The sequence below is a fragment of the Lynx rufus genome, unplaced genomic scaffold (genome assembly GCF_022079265.1).
Source record: "Lynx rufus isolate CCGP_SWC_20201006 ecotype Redwood Valley unplaced genomic scaffold, mLynRuf1.p SCAF_16, whole genome shotgun sequence".
NCBI classification, from domain to species: Eukaryota; Metazoa; Chordata; class Mammalia; order Carnivora; family Felidae; genus Lynx; species Lynx rufus.
Genome location: NW_025814830.1, coordinates 44,017,027 through 44,036,883, shown reverse-complemented (window position 1 = coordinate 44,036,883; position 19,857 = coordinate 44,017,027). Strand labels below are relative to the sequence as shown.

The 19,857-nt window shown below is 50.3% G+C and overlaps 1 protein-coding gene across 1 annotated transcript in view; it reads left to right on the top strand.

Annotated features, from left to right (window-relative positions):
- The first annotated feature begins 5,437 nt into the window (after positions 1 to 5,437).
- Positions 5,438 to 19,857, top strand: part of CALB2 (calbindin 2) — a 28,419-nt gene continuing 13,999 nt past the window's right edge. Inside the window, exons 1-2 of the mRNA XM_047079340.1 lie at positions 5,438 to 5,531; positions 17,542 to 17,618. Of these exons, the coding sequence (XP_046935296.1) occupies positions 5,438 to 5,531; positions 17,542 to 17,618 (171 nt within the window). The remainder of the gene's footprint in view (positions 5,532 to 17,541; positions 17,619 to 19,857) is intronic.

The window sequence follows — 19,857 nt, the reverse complement described above, 5'->3', positions numbered from 1 at the left end:
TACATCTGAAGGGTCTCATTAACCTTATCTTAACAGCAGCTAGCCCCTTAAGATCCTGGAAGCCTTGCTCCAAATTCCTTAGAGACTCATGCTACTCCTAAACCCCACTAACTAAAATATACATAATCAGTCACCCCTCACAATCCCAGTGCAACTTTCTGCACATAGGTCCTGTCGCCATGCTTTAATAAAACCACCTTTTTCGCACTGAAAAGGTCTCAAGAATTCTTTCTCGACCGTTCGCTCCCAGACCCCAACATCACATCAACCCAATTTCTAACAGTCTTTTTGTCCTGCCTTTTGCAATATGGGCTTCATCCTCAATCTCCACTCTATGCCCTTCCCCATTTTAGGCCACTCTAGATTCTTCACTCATGGTGTCAAGATGACTGCAGCAATTCCAGACCTCACTGCTTCACACCAAAACATCTGCAAGTGGAGAGGGTATCCTTTCTGTAGCTCCTTCACATTCTGAGATACAATCTCTCGTTGCCTATCCCTGAACCAATCACTTTGGTCAGGAGGATTGCTACACTCATTGGATTAGATTTACCAATTGCCTTCTACTTTCTCATCTATAATAACATTTGAGTGCTTATCATGTCCCAGGCCCTACATCACCCTTTACATGTATTACTATGTTTAACACTCACAAAAGCCATACAAGTAATTTACCAGAATTATCCTCATTTTACCAGTGAGAAAATGAAAGCTCAGAGAGGGTAGACACCTGGCCCAGGATCACACAGCCATCACCTGGCAAAACTGCGGATTAGCAGCAGAACCAAAAAAAAAAAAAAAGCTGGAAGGGACCTATGGGATTCTGGAGCCGGAGGTCTCGGCCCCCATACCCTGCCAGTTGGGGGAGGGTGTCCCTCAACAGCCTCCAGCTCTTTTTATTCCACATCCTGTTGCCATTATGGTGACCCAAACCCCCTCCTCGGAGGGAAATGTTTTATCCATAGAATCTCAGGCTTCAGACCGAATTTACTCAAAAGTCCTGCTCCCACCTCTGGGTTCCTCCGGACTCTATTCTCCTCCACCTGATCCGTTTCCATGGAAACTGCTGGGCTCCTGCATCCCTTTTATCCTCCTTTCTGGGAAGCAAGGCCAGCTTTCCAGCGCCCAGGTAGCCAGGCCTAACCATTATAAAGACCAAAGAAGCAATATCTGGAAGAAATATTTCTAGGCAGAGGGAGGAACCATATCGGGCTTGTGGTTTTCTCTTTGATGTGCTCCAAACTAACACCAGGTGCTCTGAGGAGCTCAGCCAATTACCTGGGCCCAGTGGGTGCTGGCTGCGAGTCTGTCATCTGTTCCCCAGCATCTCAGCACCTCTCAGTCAGCAGGCCTCTCTCCCTTCGGAAAGTGATTCTGGGGTCTGAGCAGAGGGCAAGTCCGGCAGGTCGTCTTGCCAATCCTTGGCATTAGGTTGCAGTACTCAGGGCACAGCTGGTGGGCTGGGGCTGCAAAAAGGAGAATGTTACCAGATTTTCCCCTTCTGGAGAAGGGAGGATCCAGCCATCACCTTGAACCCATGGGCATCCTGGAAACAGCAGACATGGCATCACTCCTTGCTGCAGGGAGGCGCCCTGTGGCCAGGGTCTAGGAAGCACATTGCACACACTAGCCAGGGGCTTGGCACCTGGTCCCCAAGGACTCCGTATGCCCTGGAAACAGGAAACTGAAAGAGCCAGAGCTTTTCAGGGTCCCACCCTGGCTGGGTCTCGGTTGGGTGTTAATCTCCCCGAGCTTTGGTTTCCTTACCTTTAAAATGGACCTAATTCTCGCACTGCACATCTGCTAGGCTAGTTGCAAGGCCCAAACCAAACAAGACATACCAAAACCCTCTATAAAAGCATCTAAAGTAGCAAAACCTCAGACATCTAAAATGAATTACAAGAGTCTCAATTCATTGAGATATAAGCATCATCACTGCTTTCAAACACGCTCCTCGAATCTCTCTTCCCCAACCCTTAGCGATTTCCTGTTCTGAGTTCATGGTTTTCTGCTCAAGTTCAGTTACATAAACGTGGTCCAGTCTAGCCTAAAACTCCAGTCTTCTCCGATTCAAAGTTTCCCATCTGCCCCAATGCAGACTGGATGAGGGCTCTGGCTCCACCTGGGCTAAGCATGACGTGGCGAGGAGGGGGTGCTCTGAAACATCTCCTTGCCCGGAGAAGTTGGGGAGGAACTCTCCTCACCCATCTGGTCCCCGTGTGCTGGAACAGCTACTGCTGCTGGTGTCTGGGGAGTCAGAGGGTCTAGCACAGTAGAAAGAAGCTTTTCCTAGAGCGGCCTTCAGCTCCGCCCTGACTTCCTTCAACACCAAGGACTAACCGGCAGGTATCTGGCTTCTGCTCCTTCCTTAAACTCCATGCACCTTTCTCAGGAGGCACAGCACCCTCCAAAGGCTGCACAAAACAGGAATGGGTTGCAATCCTTCCAGGCACAGGACAGGACAGTGCGGGCCTTCAGACAACCCTGAGTCAAAAACGGCACCGCTTCTGTCTTCACATGGGTCCCAGGCTCCAGAATTCTACTCCGGGACCAGCTGGGCATGCCAGCATCCTCTTACTGCAGATGTCCCTCCATGACCTGGAGAGGTCTTCTGAAGACCCCCCAAAACACTTGGCCCCAGAGGAGCCACAAATGCTGCACTGCCCAAAGGCTAAGGCTCCACCCACAAGCCCCCCCATCCCACAGTCATGTCTTCGAACAGCCCATGGCCTTGGGTGGAAGTGAAGGACAGGCTTAGCGAGTCCAGCAGACAGGAGGTGCCTGGATTCTGTGGGGTAACTTTACAAGTGGGGTACTTAGCCCCTTTTCAGAACAAGAAAAATTCCTCCCAACACCCTATGTTAATATAATAACTACCTTCTGATTAAGCACATACCACCGCCAGGATTCTTGCTAGCTAATGCCTTGACTACATTATTTTTGGTCTTTACGCTGACTTTGTGTGGCCAGTATCACTTTTATTACCTCTATTTTTCCTAAGGTTCGAAGAGGTTAAATGGCCTGCTCAAGGCCCTCAAAGTGGGTTTGACCCCACAGCTTTCTGACCCCAGAGCAGAGCTTATAAGTCCTAAACATGACTGCTCCTGCAGTACTTGGCTGGGGACAAAGGACAAAGGGACTTCCTTGGGTTTTACAGCCCTCTCTGTCTGAGATGGCCCAGGAATGGGCCTCTCAGAAAGACTCTAACCATGCATCTAAAATGAATGATGCAGGCTGTCCCAATGCAGAGCTGGAGGTCACCGGGGCCACACTACAGTCATACCCAGGACCTCCCCCATCAAGCCAAAGTACCCCCCTCATAGCCAACCCCCATCTAAGCAGCTCTGAAAAGTACAAAGCAGGAGATCCACTCTCTCTTCCTCACCAGGAAAACCAAAGCAACAAGGAGGTACCAGGGATGAGTTCTCTGACCCCACACATCTGGGAAAGGGGAGGAGCAGGTGGTGAGACAGAGGAGCCCAAGTGACAGCATCAAAGCTGGAAGGGGCTGAGCCTGGCCCCTGTGGGGCTGTACAGCACAGTGAAGAGCTCCTGCTTAGCCTTCCCCTTGGCCTCCCTCTGGGGTTAGCCCCTTCAGGAGCCGTTCACTACTCCAGAAGATGGATGCTGGCCAAAGAATATCTTGCCAAGCTAATCACAGCTGATCTCTGGCTTCATGAAGGGCAGTGGGAACATCAAGTCATTTAAATCTCAGAGCAATTCTAAGAAGTAAATACATTCCCATTTTGCAGAAGAGAAAATTTGAGACACAGATAGGTTACATAATTTGCCCAAGGTCACACAGCTTATTCTAGGATTCAAACCCTGGGCACCCAGATTCTAGAGTGTCTGCTCTTAACCACTGAACAATCCTGCCTCCCGGGGGCAGTACAAAAGAGACCCACGGGCTTTGGTGAATTTCTCAGCTCAGGACTCTCCTCTGGCACAAAGGCGAGGGGAATGCATACAGTCCTCAAAAGCTGGGTTTTTCTGATTCCTCTCTCCCAGTCTGCTCCTGCAAGAAACTCTGAACACATTTGCTCTGAGCAAAATCAAGTGTTGTGGGAACCTTCACTCTGTATCTCTCCTTCAGTCTCGCTCTAGGCTTGTCCCTCCCTCCAAGGGACAACCTTCCCCCTCAGTCTCCTCCTGGCTCCTCTGCCCCAGCGACCTCCTTTTGATTCTCACTTACCTCCTTCTCTTTCGCTCTCCCTTCGGAAGGCAGTTCAGCTAACACTCATTAGTACGTGTTAATGAGCATCAATCCATTTCTCAGTCGCTCAGCAGGAGAGGGGAGAAAGGAGGGACTAGCAGCTGCTCCAGGGGTAATGGGTGCACAGGCCTGGGGGCTCAGGAGCTCAGGCTACTGGAGAGAGTGGGGAGGGAGCCTAGTGCCCAGCTTGGGGAGTCCTGTCTGCTGTTCTCAGGACTCTGCCCTCAGCAGCTGCTTCTGTTTTCTCTGAGACCAGCACAGAACATTCCTAGGTCAGCAATGGATATTCTCTGCCCACTGGCCTAAGCAAATTCCCATCATGTCCTTAGGTGGGTGCGGTTAAGACCCGGCACCAGGAGGTAGTTCTGCCACTCCTTGAAGAACTGTCTAGAAGCCCCCAGAGCCTGTCCAGGAGGAGGCAGGTAACCAGGGCACAGAGGGACTTGGGGAGGGCAACAACCAAGACCCCAGGGGGACAGTGGAAGCCCCTCCTCCACTCCATCTGGATCTTCCCTGGGTGTCCCTGATTCCAGCCGCTCCCCTACCTCCAGAGCCTTGAAAATCCTTGGCTTCTCCCCAATATGCGCCCCATTTAGGGACCATGAGAGTGTGGGGAAAGAGCTGGGTTCAAATTCTAGCTCGGGCCCCTCTTTGCTGTACAAGTCATGTAACAGTCATTTGAAGTCTCAAGTCCCCTCCTCAGAAAATTGGTCCCTGTTCTTCCTGTTGTGTAAGGGTCAGACGGGAGCAGGCATGAGAGACACCCAGTGAACCGTGAAGTGCCGATGCTATTTGTCAAGCTTACATTATTATTACTATTAGTTGTGCTGTGGCTACTACCCTTATTACTATTGCTACTGATAGTAACAATACCTGGTAGCTGTACTGAAGAAGGTCAGAGAGAGGCAAGAGCAGCCTCTCCCCGCTCTTTGCACCGAAGGGCCCCTGCTTCCCTGGCCTGGCGGCGAGCGGTCTCAGCGCCCACGTGCGCGTCCCCGGCGCTCCCCGCGCCGCGCGCCCACTGGCGGAACCGCTGCGCGGCCGCCGCCCGCCGAGACCCGGGCTGATTCTCTGAGCGCGCGCGCCCCCTGCTGGCGGCCGGGCGCGGGCGCAGCCTCCGGACTGTATATAAAGGCAGCGTGGAGCGCAGGACTTGGCCGAGTGCGGGAGCGGAGCCGGGCGCAGGGACAGCGCTGTGCGCCTGAGGTCTCCGAGCCGCTCGCCATGGCTAGCCCGCAGCAGCAGCCTCCTTACCTGCACCTGGCCGAGCTGACGGCGTCCCAGTTCCTGGAAATCTGGAAGCACTTTGACGCAGACGGTCAGTAGATCTCTCAACTTCTGTGCCCATTGGCCCCCAGGGAGCCTGCGGTGGAGGGGAAGGGGACTTTGCTGATGCTGGCAGGTGTACGTTGGTCCCTGGGGGTGTTTGGGCAGCAAAACCTGCTGAGGTCGGGGTCTGGAGTTTGGGAAACACCTGGCTGCTCTGGTGACAACTGTCAGCAACTTTTCTTCCCTAACACAGACGGCAGAGAGCCCACCAGCTTCTGCAGCCTCATTCTGGGCAAGTTGGAGCTTTCCCAGGGAGGAGGCCTGGGCCAGCAAGGCTCCCCATGATTCCCCCTGCCATCTTACCTTCCCCGCCTTTCTCTTCAAGGTAATGGCCTGCCTTCAGCTGCTGCAGCCACAGGTCTCAAAAGCCCACTCGTTTCTTTCTTGAGGTTCCCCTTTTGTTTAATACTAGGTTACCCCCCCTCCCCGTCACTGTCCTGGAGGCTGAGGCGAGCTGGGGGATACCGAAGGGAAACCCCTGGCCTCCCCAGAGTGATTGGCTAGGAGCGGGAGTGGAGAGTGACATCGGGGCCCTGAACACCCCTTGGGCTTCCTTTGCCCATTTCCCATCCTCCCTGGGCAGATGGGTCCCATACACAGCAGCAGTAGGTGTGGTGGGGGCAGGGGTAAGGTACAAACCTGACATTCCCTCATGGTGATAATCCTGGGTGCTTTGGGTGACACCATCTCTGGGTGGGGGAGGCACAATCTTAAATGCAACTGAGACATCGACTTACCCAGAAATCGAGGGCTGGACTGAATGACCTTTGGAGGTGGCTCTCAGTGCTGGCATTCTAAGAGTCTATGAATGGTCTGACTCCGGCATAAAGTGAGGCCCCCCTTCAGGAGCTTCTGATATCACTAGAAATGTTTTCTCCACCACTCCAAAAAATATTAAGTGATCTGATTCCCTTCTCTGAATTCCTGGCTGGGGTTGGCATCCAAAATGTTCTGGCATCTCAGACCATTGGCAGGGTGGTGGCTCAGGGTGTTTATCCTGGGATTGACAGTGAGGGGGATGGGAACCAGAGAGAGGATCAGTCCCTGGTTCACTTAATTCTTCCCTCCTCCTTTCCTCACCTCCCTAGAGCATGAAAATGACAAAACAGAGGCCCTCCGCCCAGAGCACTGGGAGAGGCAAAGGTTAATGTCCAGGGATGCTCATTAGTAAAGTTTTGTTTTCTTGGAGCCAAGCAAAGGACTGGGTGAGCAATACCTGGGCTAGGACAGTGATCTGCCTGTGAATTACTGAAGGAGGTGGGTAGACTGTTACATCTGTAAAATGGGGCTAAGGAGGGGTTGTACTTGCAATCCCCAGCTTGTGCCATAAAACTCCCTTGGTGAAAAGGGCTGTAAGGTGCAGCCTCTTAGTATTCCAGATGACGTGCACCTTCCCTAAGGATGCTTCTGCCAGTTTATCTGCACCAGAGACTTTCAGGATTCAAGGAAAGTTACCAAGTGGCCAAGGTTACACCACCGGCCTCCTGCCAGATGAGTCAGCTATAATAAACAGAGGACTCCATAGATCTACTTCCCCCCTATGCTCGGGGGGACAGCCAATAGCACTCCCAATAATCAGGCGAATCCTTACATTTATCTGAGACCTCGTACTGTTCAATATACAATCACACCTTCTTGAGTCCCACACTGTGAGACTGCTGGGCAGGTCGCGGTTCTCCTTGTGCAGACAAGGAACCAGACACAATGGGTGAGTTCTCTGAGGTTGTATAGCAAGGTAGTAGTGGGGCTGGTTCCTGGCCAGTGTTTATGCCCTACGTTTTGGACATGTGTTTGGGTTGGAAGAGGGGTTTTTCCATGATGATAGGTACAAGTTGCCCTCTCATTTGCCCACAGAAGAGCCTCCACAATCCGCAGGCTTGGAGGTGATGGACAGTTCCTTTAATCTCAGAAATGGATCCTTGTCTGGGCTGGAGCATAGCTAAGGTAGCACTGGACACAATAGTCTTGAAAGGCCCCCAAAGCCACTGTGCCTCTGGCTGTCTCTTCCGAAATGAAAGGGGAGCTAAATGCTTGCTTCTTGGTTCCTTGTCCACCAGACACCCCGTTGCCCTCTCTGGTCATGGCCTCAGGGAATTCCCAAGAAAGGGCTGCAGACCTAACAGAGAAAGAAGACAAAAGGGCTTAAAATGCCAGAGATGGCTCAGAGGTGCTTTAGAAAAATGAGGATACGGTCAAGTTAGCATTCTACTAAAGAACCCAGAATTATTAGGCTGTGGACTGCCTTGCTCCATACCTTCCTTACCCTACCTGTCCCACATACCCAAAGGCTACTGGGGAGACCCCAGTAGCTCCCTGCACTATCTGCTCCCCCACCACCACCCCGCTTACTAACTCTGGCTTCTATTTTCATCTGGGGGTTTCTTCCTGATACAGATTCCCCTGCCACTCACAAACTTAAAGAGCTCTGGCAGGACTCTCTTTTGCAGCTCACAGGTCCCTGGAGCCCAGTTAGGCACAGCCACCAGGGGCAGGGAGCCACTGCCCCACTCCTCCTGGACCCCCTAGGAAATAAAGACAAGGAGATCCTAGGAGAAGCTGAATGCCAAAGAGAGTGGAGATGGCGTGGGGGGCTCTGACCCTAACTCAGCCTATTCCTAACCAGGAGAAAGAGTCATCCTGGTGACTTTGCCCTAAGAGTTAGAGTCTTTTCAAAATCATCATCAGTCTCATGGTGGAGGAAGGAAGGAGTGGTGGCGGGGGGCGGGGGCCAGGAATCCTGTACCATCCCTGAACCCTTCCTCCTCAGTCACCCAAGTTCACGCATTTGGGGGAGATTCAGATGTCATCTCTCAAAGGCAGAGGTAGGAAAGACAGTAGCCAAGCACACCGTAAGGCCCACATGCCACTTCCATGCTCTGAGTGGCCGTTCCATGGCCCTGTATATCTGAGTCCACTGCCCTTTTGTTACCTGCTCACTTCTTTGTCAGGAATATCCTCACTCTGCAAGATCCAAGCAGCTGAGTGGTTCTGATCAGACGGGCCACCAGCCTCCTGTTCTGCTAGTGGGAATTTCCATGGAGAACCAAGGTGTGGCCCTAAAGGGAAACACCTTAGCTTTCAGAAGCAACTGAAATCATAGGGATAAGATGGATTCTCTCCCAGAGGCCAGCAGACATCCCAGATCCAAGTAGAGAATCCCACTCACCCTAGGAATCTATCTGACATAGGTACACTTGTACCTATGCAAAAAGTGGTATGAGAAGGAGTCTCTTACTGAGTTCTTTGGAATACTGAAAATTTGAGGGGGAATGTGCTTCATTAGTGAGGAGAAAAATGAATTGCGCCAGTCTTTAGAGCAGAATATTATACAACCAAGCAGAGTGAGGTGGGTCTTTTGTACTGCTGTGGGAAAATGTCCAAGATGTACTATTAAGATTTTTTTTTATGGGGCACGTGGGTGGCTCAGTTGGTAAGGTGTCCAACTTCAATTCAGATCATGATCTCATGGTGTGTGAGTTCGAGCCCCATGTCAGGCTGTGTGCTGACAACTCGAAGCCTGGAGCCTGCTTCAGATTCTGTGTCTCCCTCTCTCTCTGCTCTTCTCTCTCTCTCTCTCTCTCTCTCTCTCTCACACACACACACACACACACACACACACAGATAAACATTTTAAACATGTAAAAAGAAAGATTTTTTAAATGGTAGCTGGATATTATAGTATGACCCCATTTTCATTATTCATGAGGCAAATTGCTGAAAGATACTTGACAGAATATAACATAGACAATAGAGAACAGTGGTTCTCTCTACAGACTGGCTGAGATAAAATTAAAAGGCATTTGCTTTTGCTAATTTCTGTCATGTTTGAAAACTGTATAAGAGCTTTTGTTTCTTGTGTTCATCTGCCAAACAGTAAAGATGTAAAAAGTTATTTATCTCCAGTTGTGGGAATCTGCCCAGACTCTCCTGGGCATTCGTCTGCCTCCAGATGGCCCTGGTGACACGGGGTGGTTCTCAAAGCCTCTTGCAGAGAGGAAGCTGTATTCCCTATCTGTGTGGGCCTGCAGACCTTTGAAAATTAGGGAGAGGGAGGCCCTGCCCTTTCTTCCCTGCTCTGCCCTCCTACACCCAATGGGAGTGACAGAAACATCCCTAAAACACACGCACCTCGAACACCCTCCAACCCGAGCGCCCAGACAGGCTCTGCCAGAGTGCGGGTCACTGCTAAGTTTGTGACCTGCAGGGAGCTAAGCCACAGGGCCTCACCCAGGTGGAGAGAGAGGACTGGGCCACTCACACTGAAATACTAAATGAAGCCTCCTGGAACAGTGAAAAAAGATACTTTTTTTTCCCAAACAGGGTTACAGAATATCCAGTATATATTATTTACACAAATACTACAACATTTACAATGCACTATAACTGTGCTATTCATGAGGTGACTATAGGACTCATAAAAACGACCACTTCTTGGCACAAAAAAGTCAGAGGCATCTGGTGCAGGGAGCCAAGTTCAGAGTTATCTGAGGGAGGCTTTCTTTCACCCGTCAAGCGAATCTCTGTCAGGTCCATGTGTCCATCTGGGAGAGCAGAGCATAGATTTGGGGTTTGTGATGGCAGGATGTGGGGTTCTTTGGAAGTAGCCTCCTGTCCCATCCAGAGTAAGCCCTAGGAATCAGTCCCCCGCTCTGCTTCACCCCTAAACCCCCAAATGCTTTGCTAACAGTGCCCTTTGGTATGGAGTGTTCACGGCGTGCTGGGCGGCCCTGCGCTGGTGGCCTCCATGTGTGCCCCAGGCCCAGCAGCCTGCCTCTGGGGGGTGATTGCACCAGCCAGGGAGGCACTGGGGCTCCCCAGGGAGGCAGCCCTGAGACCCGTTTTGACAAACAAAACACTTGAGCCCGCCTCGCCAGGGCAGCCACCAGCCCAGGGAGCCTCCGTCCCTGCCCGCTCACCCTGTTTATTCCCCTCTAGACTCCAGTGGCTGCACTCGCTGAGCCCCTGAGGGAGGTTTCCAGGGCTAAGAATACCCCTCCGGGAAATCTCTTCTAACACCTGGGGAGCCAGAATTACTAGAGCAGGCGCGCGAGGCTCTTCAAAAACAGTGCCTCTCCCTGGTGGCTCACCTGGCCAATGGCACCCCATGCCCTCCTTTGCCCAGCCAGGCCCATCTGGGGCCTCTGGCCTCAGCCCTCCCCCGCTCCTCCCTGGCTCTCTACTGTCCTCCCTCCTCTCTCGCCCAATCTGCCCATCCTTCTGGCCTCCCCCATGCCTGGGAATCGGCCCAGCGTTAGGCTGCCAGATGTCCACAGGTTCAGGGGACCCAGCCCAGCCCCAGAACCACTGTTCCAAAAGTGGCACAGCCCAGAAACAGATTCAAAGTCGTGTCTGAACATTCATCCAGTAGCTGTTTGCACTGTGTTTTTTCACCCCTAGAAGTCACTGAGGTGACTGACAGAGAAGCCAAGACAAATGCAGGTTTGGACAGAGGTCGTCCCTGGGATGAATAGGACACCAGGCTGTAGGCTGTGACTCATCTCTTTCCCTCTCTCTAGCATCCTTACCTGTCTGCTTACCTGGCCGAGTCCTGAAGACCAACCAGCAGGGGTGGAGAGTAGGACCCTCTTTGTAAATGGTTCACACCATGAAAAGTAATATTAGTATCAGGGCAGGATCTCAGGAAGCCAATTTCTAGCCCCAAAGGGTGGTGTTTGACTGTCTCAAAGGGTGCTTAGGCTGGGAGGTACAGGGCTATTTGCCTTGCCATAAATTTGAACCCCAGACAAACAACCAAGTGGCTTGGCCTCATGAACACTTTCTTAACGAGGAGTCTGAAACTTCGTAACTCCTGTCCTCAATTTCTCTAACCTGTGCATCGCAGAGAGACACAGACTGCTCCCACATCTAGGCCAGTAGTTCTCAAACTTGAGTGTGTAGGAGGGCTTGTTAAAACACAGATGTCTGGACCTCACTCCGAATGCTTCCGCCTCAGTGGGTCTTGGATAGTGCCTGGGATTCTGCATTTCTAACAAGCTCCCAGGCAATTCCAATGCTACTGTTCCACAGACCACAATTTGAACAGCAGGCCCTTATACTCCAGACCTACTAAATTGGACTCTCCATTTTAATAAGATCCCCAGGTAATTCTTGCACACCTTAACATTTGAGACTCACTGCTCTAAAGCAGTCCTTAACCCTGACTGCACGTTCAGATCACGGAGAGAGCTTTGAAAACATGCCCACAAGAAGTCCCCATCCCATCAATTAAATCAGAAGCTTGGGGAGGGGAGGGGAGGGGAGAATCAGGCAATGGTGTTGTTTTAAAAGCTTCCCAGGTGACTCTAATACACCGCCTGGGCTGAGAACCAATGCTCTAAACTCTGAGCTGAAGAGTTTACAGCCATGGACTGGTTCAGAAGTCAGAGTATAAAAATGATGCTTTCCATTTGTATGAGATTTTACATTTTCCAGAATGCTCTCACAACATTACCTTGTGTGGCTCTCACAACAGCTCTATAAAGTAGAAAGGGCATACATAGTTATACCAATTTTAGAGATCAAGAAATTGAGGCTCAGAGCCACAGAGCTGGTGGCTGTTACCTCTTACTCCAATTTCCCTTGCCTGTTCAGGTCTTAGAAAATCCGGATGTACACACAAGTCTCAGTGAGAAACAAGTCGGCCTCTTTCCAGCATGGGGCAGAGCAACCTTTGGTCAAGGCTTTCCAGTGTCTGTGATCCGCCTAATTGTAAAACAGTTTTGTCTCACTTTAAATTTGGGGAAATTGAGGTTAGGCATCCGACTTCAGCTCAGGTCATGATCTCGCAGTTCGGGAGTTCAAGCCCCACGTCGGGCTCTGTGCTGACAGCTCAGAGCCTGGAGCCTGCTTCAGATTCTGTGTCTCCCTCTCTCTCTGCCCTTCCTCTGCTCATGCTCTCTCTCTCTCTCTCTCTCTCTCTCTCACTCTCAGATATAAACATTAAAAATAAATAAATAAATAAATAAATAAATAAATAAATAAATAAATAAATTTGGGGAAATTGAGGCATGATGGTGAAGAATGGTAGCAAGAGTACAATAAGGAAAGAGGCAGTGTCCCTGACTCCCACCCAGCCCCTTCCTAACATTCACGGGAAGTGGTTTGATAGGAAGGTGAGGAGCAGCGGTTGCTATGGTAACCACATTCTTGTCAATTCCCATCCACATGAGATTTTTGAGATTTTTGTGGTGGCCGGTCACCCCATGCCCTGATAAGAGGGTCATAGAAAAAGCAATGCATTTGTCTAGTGCTAAAGTCCTCCCTGGAAGGATGTTGGCCAGCCCATCCTCCACACCAGACAGACAGTAGCTGCTGCCTGGGTGATGGACGGAGGCGGCTCTGAGGGAGACCAAGTAGCAAAGGCCTTTCCCCCCCAAAAATGGGGGATGCTCCTTCCAGGCCCACAGCCCCTGCCTCCCTATCCCATCTCTGCTCTTCTCCCTCCACCTTCAGCTGGTAGATCCTGGCCATTCTTGTTTGGCTGCCTCACCCCACTAGACCATTAAATGCTCCCTGGGAACGAGCCCACATCTAGAATTATCTACAGCTCCCTGAGCACCGGGCACAAAGTTGAACTGTTGTTTACCTCTGACAATATATGTTTGTTGAATTGAAGCACCTTTTGTCCCTTTGCTGGGGGCACAGAGAGGAAGCGGTGGTGGGATATTCAGCAGGGTGAGAGGGGCTTGCCAGCCTCTGGGACTGTCCTGCTGCCCACGCCGTGCAAGGTGGATCCAGGGAGGGGACTGGTTTCTACCGTGGCACTATCCTGGCTCCTCTCCGTGTCCGATTTTACGCCTCCCTTTGTCCTCCCTGCCCAGTAGCTGGGGCATCTCAGAGAGGCCTTCCCTGCCCACCCTATCAAGCAGCCCTGGCAGGTCCATCTCTGTTCTGTTGCCTCATCATTCCTTCTCCTTGCTGTCCATCTGCCCCTCCCTTATCCCCACCCAGTTAGAACATAAGCCCCATCACAGCCGACCTTGTCTACCTCACTTTTACATCCCTGGTGCCTAGCATACAGCAGGCACAAAGTGGATGCTCAATAAATGTTGAGTGAATGAATGAATGAGTAAAACCTAGATCAGGAATTAGGATACTCCAATTCTGGTCCTGCCTTGCTGTGTGTTCCTGAACAGATTGCTTACCTTCTCTGTGCCTCAAGTTTCTTTGTCACAAGAAGAGGATTCTGTTCTGCCCTGTTGTGATCCTGTGTGTCTGAAAGGATTGTGACAGCTTGGAAGACTGGAGCTAGATCTTGTACATCGTCATACCCCCACATGGTAACCTACAAAGGGCCTTACACATGGTGAGGCTTCAAATGATCTGCTGAAGCAAAGAGAGAAGCAGATGTGCTTTGATCAATTAAAAGTGTTGTATCTGTAAGGAGTAACTGATATTCACAAGTGTCCGTCCTCTCCTGCTGGGCTAGGCACTGGCTGATTATCTGGTTCTTAAGGTTGTTAACCCACCTTAAAACTTTTCTAGAACAAGAATAAACACAAATACATGTATGCTTTGTAAATTTCAGAGAAACCCCAAGGAAAAGGCGGGTCCCACAGGTCCGCACCTTGATGCTTTTCTTCTTCCCGTTCAGATTGCTCAGTGGGACATGGCTCAGTGCTGGCCTCATGTGCTTCGGCCTCCCTCTGCACCCCAAACTTTACTAGCCAAAGCAAGCAGCCCAAAGCCAAGGTGTTCCCCAGCCTGGGCAGCCAGCAGAAACACTGCCATGGTGGTAACGACCACTGGTATCTCGGAGGCTCATTGTGGGCCAACACATTCTGTGTGTTATTATCCCGTGGGTCTTCACTGCCAATCGTGTGAGGAAGGCACCCTCATTAGCCCCATTTTATAGGTGAGGAAACTGAGGTTCGGAGAGGCGACACCCCAGAGTGAACCGGTGAGTGGTAGAGCCAGGAAGATAACTGGGTGTGGGTGCCTCCACGAGAAGTGCGAATGACTGCCCCACCCCTCCACGGTAGGTTCGGGAGCCAGTGGAGAAATGACAGTGCGTTGTGCCACCATGCAAAGCAGGAGCAATGGTGGTGAGGGGTGCTCTTCAGAGCTCAATGGCAGCTGCTCCTTCAAATCCATTCTCCAGCATCTGGGGCTGACCCCTCCAAGTCCGCGTCCACCTCCTCCTAATACACTCACAAAACAGACTCACACTCCCTCCTTCATGCGTCTGTCCCATCCCGCCTCGAGGCCCACCTCTGGGGCCTCTGCCGGTTTGAACCCCAATACGTGCTCACAGTGCCGGCTCTGAGCCCCAGTCCAACCCAGCCCCAGGCTTCTGGAAGCTGTGCCTGGGCCCAGAATTCATCTCAGCTTTCTGCCTCAGAAATGGGAGAATAGCCAGACCACTGCAAGGAGTACCGAGGAAGAGAAAAATTGCTTGTTCCTTCAACTCAGAGTTCTCATCAACTAGACTGCCTTCTTGCCCAGAAAGCCCTTGGACCTTCCCTCATTCCCCCTCTCCAGCTGGCCTCACAAGCCATTAGACATGCACACTCATGAGATTCCAACTCTCCCAAGAACGATGACCACTGTATGCTCTGTGAAAAAAGGAAATTCAGGTCTTCCTTCCCCACACCCTAATTACAATCACATCTCCCCACCCCAGACAAAAGTACATCATTTATCTCCCCCCTGTTCTCTCCATGCAACGTTTATTGTGGCGTCTTCTCCACTAGAGGGCTCCTCTCTGGTTATTTACTGGGAATGGAAATTCTCAGGGGATGGGGGGAGGGGGGAAGTTAAGGGGGAGAAAGACCCTCCCCACACACACCCCATCCCCAAAAGCCAGGATAAATACTTTTTTTATGTTCTTTGTGCCGTTCGTAATTCCAATGCCCTTGAAGAAAAGCTACCAGTTGACTATTCTCTATAAGAACCGTGCTCAATTGTTTTAGATCAGATTTGAAACCTGACTTTAGGCCAGTGGTTTCCCAACATGACTGCACATGGAAATCACCTGGGAAGCTTTTTTCAGAAAAAATTATGCCTAGTTCATACCCCAAACCAATGACATCAGCATGTCTGAGGGTAGGAGCCAGATGTCCATGTATTTTTTTTTAAATCCCAGGAGAGTCCAGTTTGCAGGAGTGTGGGGAGCACTGCCCTAGACCTGTCTGATTTCCCAGCCACAAATGCCTCCTCTCAACCACAGCAGAGACTAATGACCTTGGCCATGGACTCAGCTAACCCGGTCTCTGGGCTATCTGGATTCAAGACTTGAGAGCCTAAAGGGTCTCTCACCTGTCCTGATCTTAGAAGTCAGGCCCTGACCTTGGGACCTGGTCCTGATAATTGCAGTTTTCACCCAGATTCTTATACACAGGTTCTAGTAATTGAACTCAAACAACAGCAGCATTTACCGTCCACTCAACGGGTTGGATGATGGGCTTTACATACAAAATCCCATTTAATTGTAATTACTCATTTTGCACATGAGGCAGGTGAAATGCCTTTCCACAGTCCTGCAGGTAGTAAGTGCAGAACAGGGCTTTGCTCTGTACTCACAGACCTCATGGCCTCCGCTCATTTGCCTTGCAGTGGGTTGTCTCCCCTACACGTAATCCCGGTGACCAAGGTGCCCCCAGCCCAAAGGACAGATGTCCTGCCTTTCTCCTCCCACTTTTCCTCTCTGTGTTAGTTTCCTGAAGCTGCTGTAACAAAGTACCACAAACTGGGTGGCTTACAACAACAGAATTTTTTTCCCCTTACAGTTCCAGAGGCTAGAAGTCCAAAATTAAGGTGTTGGCAGGATGGCTTCCTTCCAGAGGCTCTAAGGGACAGTCCTTCCGTGTCTGTCTCCTAGCTCTTGGTGGTCACCAGCAATCCATGGCATTCCTTAGCCTGGAGATACATCACTCCAGTCTTTGTCTCTGTCTTTACGTAGTCTTCTTCCCTGTGTGTCTCTTTGTGTCTTCACATGGCCTCCTATAAGGACACCAGTCATTGGATTAGGGCCTACCCTAATCTAGTATGACCTCATCTTAATTGGACATGGATTTGAGGGGAGGGGAGAACACTTTTTTTTTTTAATGTTTATTTACTTTTGAGAGACAGAGAGAGACAGACGCAGGGGAGGGGCAGAGAGAGAGGGAGACACAGAATCTGAAGCAGGCTCCATGCTCTCAGAGCCTGACATGGGGCTCAAACTCACAAACCATGAGATCATGACCTGAGCTCAAGTCAGATGCTTAACTGACTGACCAACCCAGGCGCCCCAGGGAGAACACTTTTTTTTGAGGGGGGTGGTACAAGTGAGCAAGGAGCGGAGAGAGAGAGGCTCGAGAGAGAATCCCACAAGGTACAGAGAGAGACAGAGACAGAGGGAGAAAGAGAAGCAAGGCTCACCCAAAGTGGGACTTGTGTTTTACCTGAAGTGGGGCTCATGCTCACCCGATGCAGGGCTCCAGCTCACCCAAAGCAGGACTTGAATTCACAAACTGCGAGATCATGACCTGAGCCGAGGTCAGATGCTTAACTAACTGAGCCCCCCAGGCACCCAGTGTGGAAACATTCTTCAACTCAGTACATCCTCCTACTCCAGAGACCCAAATTCTGCCTCGGACCTCACTCACCCTTGTGACCAGGGCCTACCACCTGCTGACAAACCCAGATGCTGATACCTTTTGTCCCCTGTTGGATTCTAGCTCCTGCTGCTTGCCCAGCCAGTTACGGACAGTTCCCAGCTCTGCTCACTTCTACCGGCTTGGCCCAGATGCTGGTCCCTCCCAGTGTTCTCTGACTACTGAATGTACACCCCCAAAGATACACAGCTATTAATCTTGCAGCTGTATCAGTTGCAAACACCCTGAGGGCAGGACCCACATCCCTAACACTACACAGTCCAAGGCTAACCCAGACACCTGCTTGTTGACCAGTGAGGAGAAGTTCTCCACGAAGCCCCTCACTTCCCCATCACCCCCACCCCCATCAGTTTCACTATTTAGCTCTGAGGTCAATTGCTTTGTCCTTTGCTTTCTTCACAGGAAATGGGTATATTGAAGGTAAAGAGCTAGAAAACTTTTTCCAAGAGCTGGAGAAGGCAAGAAAAGGCTCTGGAATGGTAAGACCAGTACTCTGTTCCATTGTTTGATTTTTCTATCATCTAGCCCATGGCTTTGAGCATTGTCTGTCCCAAGTTCTGTATCTCTTAAGCCGGCCTGACGTCTCTGGTTTTGACCTTCCAAGTTTTTCTTTTATTTGTAAGGATTTTTTTTTTTAACTGGAATCATCCCTTGAAAAGAAAGCCTTGCTTCAATATCTTTGGGTGTCTGGGATTGAGGGGTGTTCATGAATGGATACTAGGGGTTAATGAATCCCCTCAAAAAACTGCAAAGCTTTGTGTCTGTGTATGCGTATATAAAAACTTTATTTTCCCCTAAGGAATAGTCCAGAGTCTAAGATTCTCAGAGGGATCGTGACTCAAGGTTGGATGCCTCGGGGGTTTCGAGTGTCTTTATTCTAGACCAGAGTTTCTCAGCCTCAGTACTATTGACAGGGCTGGGTAATTCTTTGTTGGGAGGGTGGGGTTGTCCTGTGCATTGTAGGATATTTAGAAGTATCACTGTCTCTCCCTGTGAGGTGCCACTAGCATCGCCTCCAAGTTGTGACAATCAAAATTGCCTTCAGACATTATCAAATGTCCCTGCGGGGGGCACAGAATAATCCCCACTAGAGAACCACTGTTCTAGACCAGTCTACAATCCTCAGCAAGGATCTAGGGGCAAACAGAGGATTGCTCCAAACCAGTATCTGAACCAGATAGTACTGACCAGCCTCATTCACGGAGGTGTCAGACTGCCTTTCTCAGCCTGCCTGAAGCAACTCCAAATCGCATCCCCACCCCTTAGTGGCAGGGTCATTATTTCCCGCAGTACCAAGCTGGCACTATTAAATTCACTAAGGCCTTTGGAGGACTGTCTGAAATACTGAAAAGCTAAGGTAGTTGGGACTAGTCTGTTGTGGTTCCCACGTCTAGTTCTCAAATATACATAATCAGATCCATTCCCTACCCCAGGTCCCACTGGTCCTTTGGCGGTCTCTCTGCTTTCCCCTGCTGTGTGTCTGTTGGCCAATCCGTTGCTTATTAGCAAGTCTTCATGGCACAGTTTGGGAGATGAGTCACAAACCCAGCAAAGAGCTCCTGGTCCAGAATTCAACAGAGCGCCCAGTGAGGAGGAGGTCCAGGCGATGGGCTTAGGCGATGGAGGTGATTCATGGGTTTGTTTATCAACTGTTCTCCCATCACCCCTCATTACTAGGATAATGAAGCCTGGAGCACAGAAAATACAGGCTTCAAAACAGATTCTGGGATCATGGGGTAGGCGGAGGAATGTGTTTTTATGAAGTGCTTCTAGTCTGAAATCTTAGTCATTCCCTTCCTCAGAAGCCATCAGGGGTGATTCTCAAGTCTGTCAACAACAGTCTCAACTGACACCACCCAGGACTGATATTCAGAGCAGCTGTTCTATGCTAGAAGGAATACTGGCCTTAGAATCCAGAGCCACAAGTTCCAATTCTAGCTACACCAGCTGGTGACCTCGGGAGAAGTCACTTCACCTCAGCCTCCATGTGTGTGTAAAATGGACGGGCCTCTCACCTCACTGAGGCTGTTGTTAAAGCTAAATCAGATGACCACATCTGTGATAAGAGCCTCGGATCATTCTGTGCACACTTGTAAGTGTAAAGCAATACATATTGTTGAATAAATAGTGATAAATTGAAGCCAGTTCCAAAGGTAGAAAGCAATTGAAGGGATACAGAAAAGACTCTAAAGTGAAGAATTAGTAGGATTCTCCTGGGCCCAGTTCAAGGAAGCACACAGAGCACCCAGAGTCGTCATAGAGGCCGAGAGGCATCAGCTGCCCAAGCAGATTCACCATTGGTTAGGGATGACGAAGAGCTCATTAGTGCATATAATTAAATCTGCAGCACCCAAACCAGGGTAAGATTTGAGAATTTCGGAGAGCCTTAGATTTAAGATAGACAACAATGGGCTAAAGAAGCTTTTGAAGTTCTCTGCCTTTGTAATGGTCACAATAATCTAACGGATGATTTAAATTACCTTGGCTATCTGAAGAATTTCTCCTCACATTCCTCCTGGGATGGAGTCCAAGTAAAAAATATCGTGAATTGCTGTTAGATCTGAAAGAAGAAAATGCACAATTCACCTTTCTCGGTGCAGTGCTTAGTACCTACTGGGGGGCACTGGAATAAGTTGGGTTATATTACAAGCTGCCTTGGTAAAATGTTGGGGCCTTAGTTCTCACATCTGAGTGATGGGAATGAGTCCTCAGCCTTCT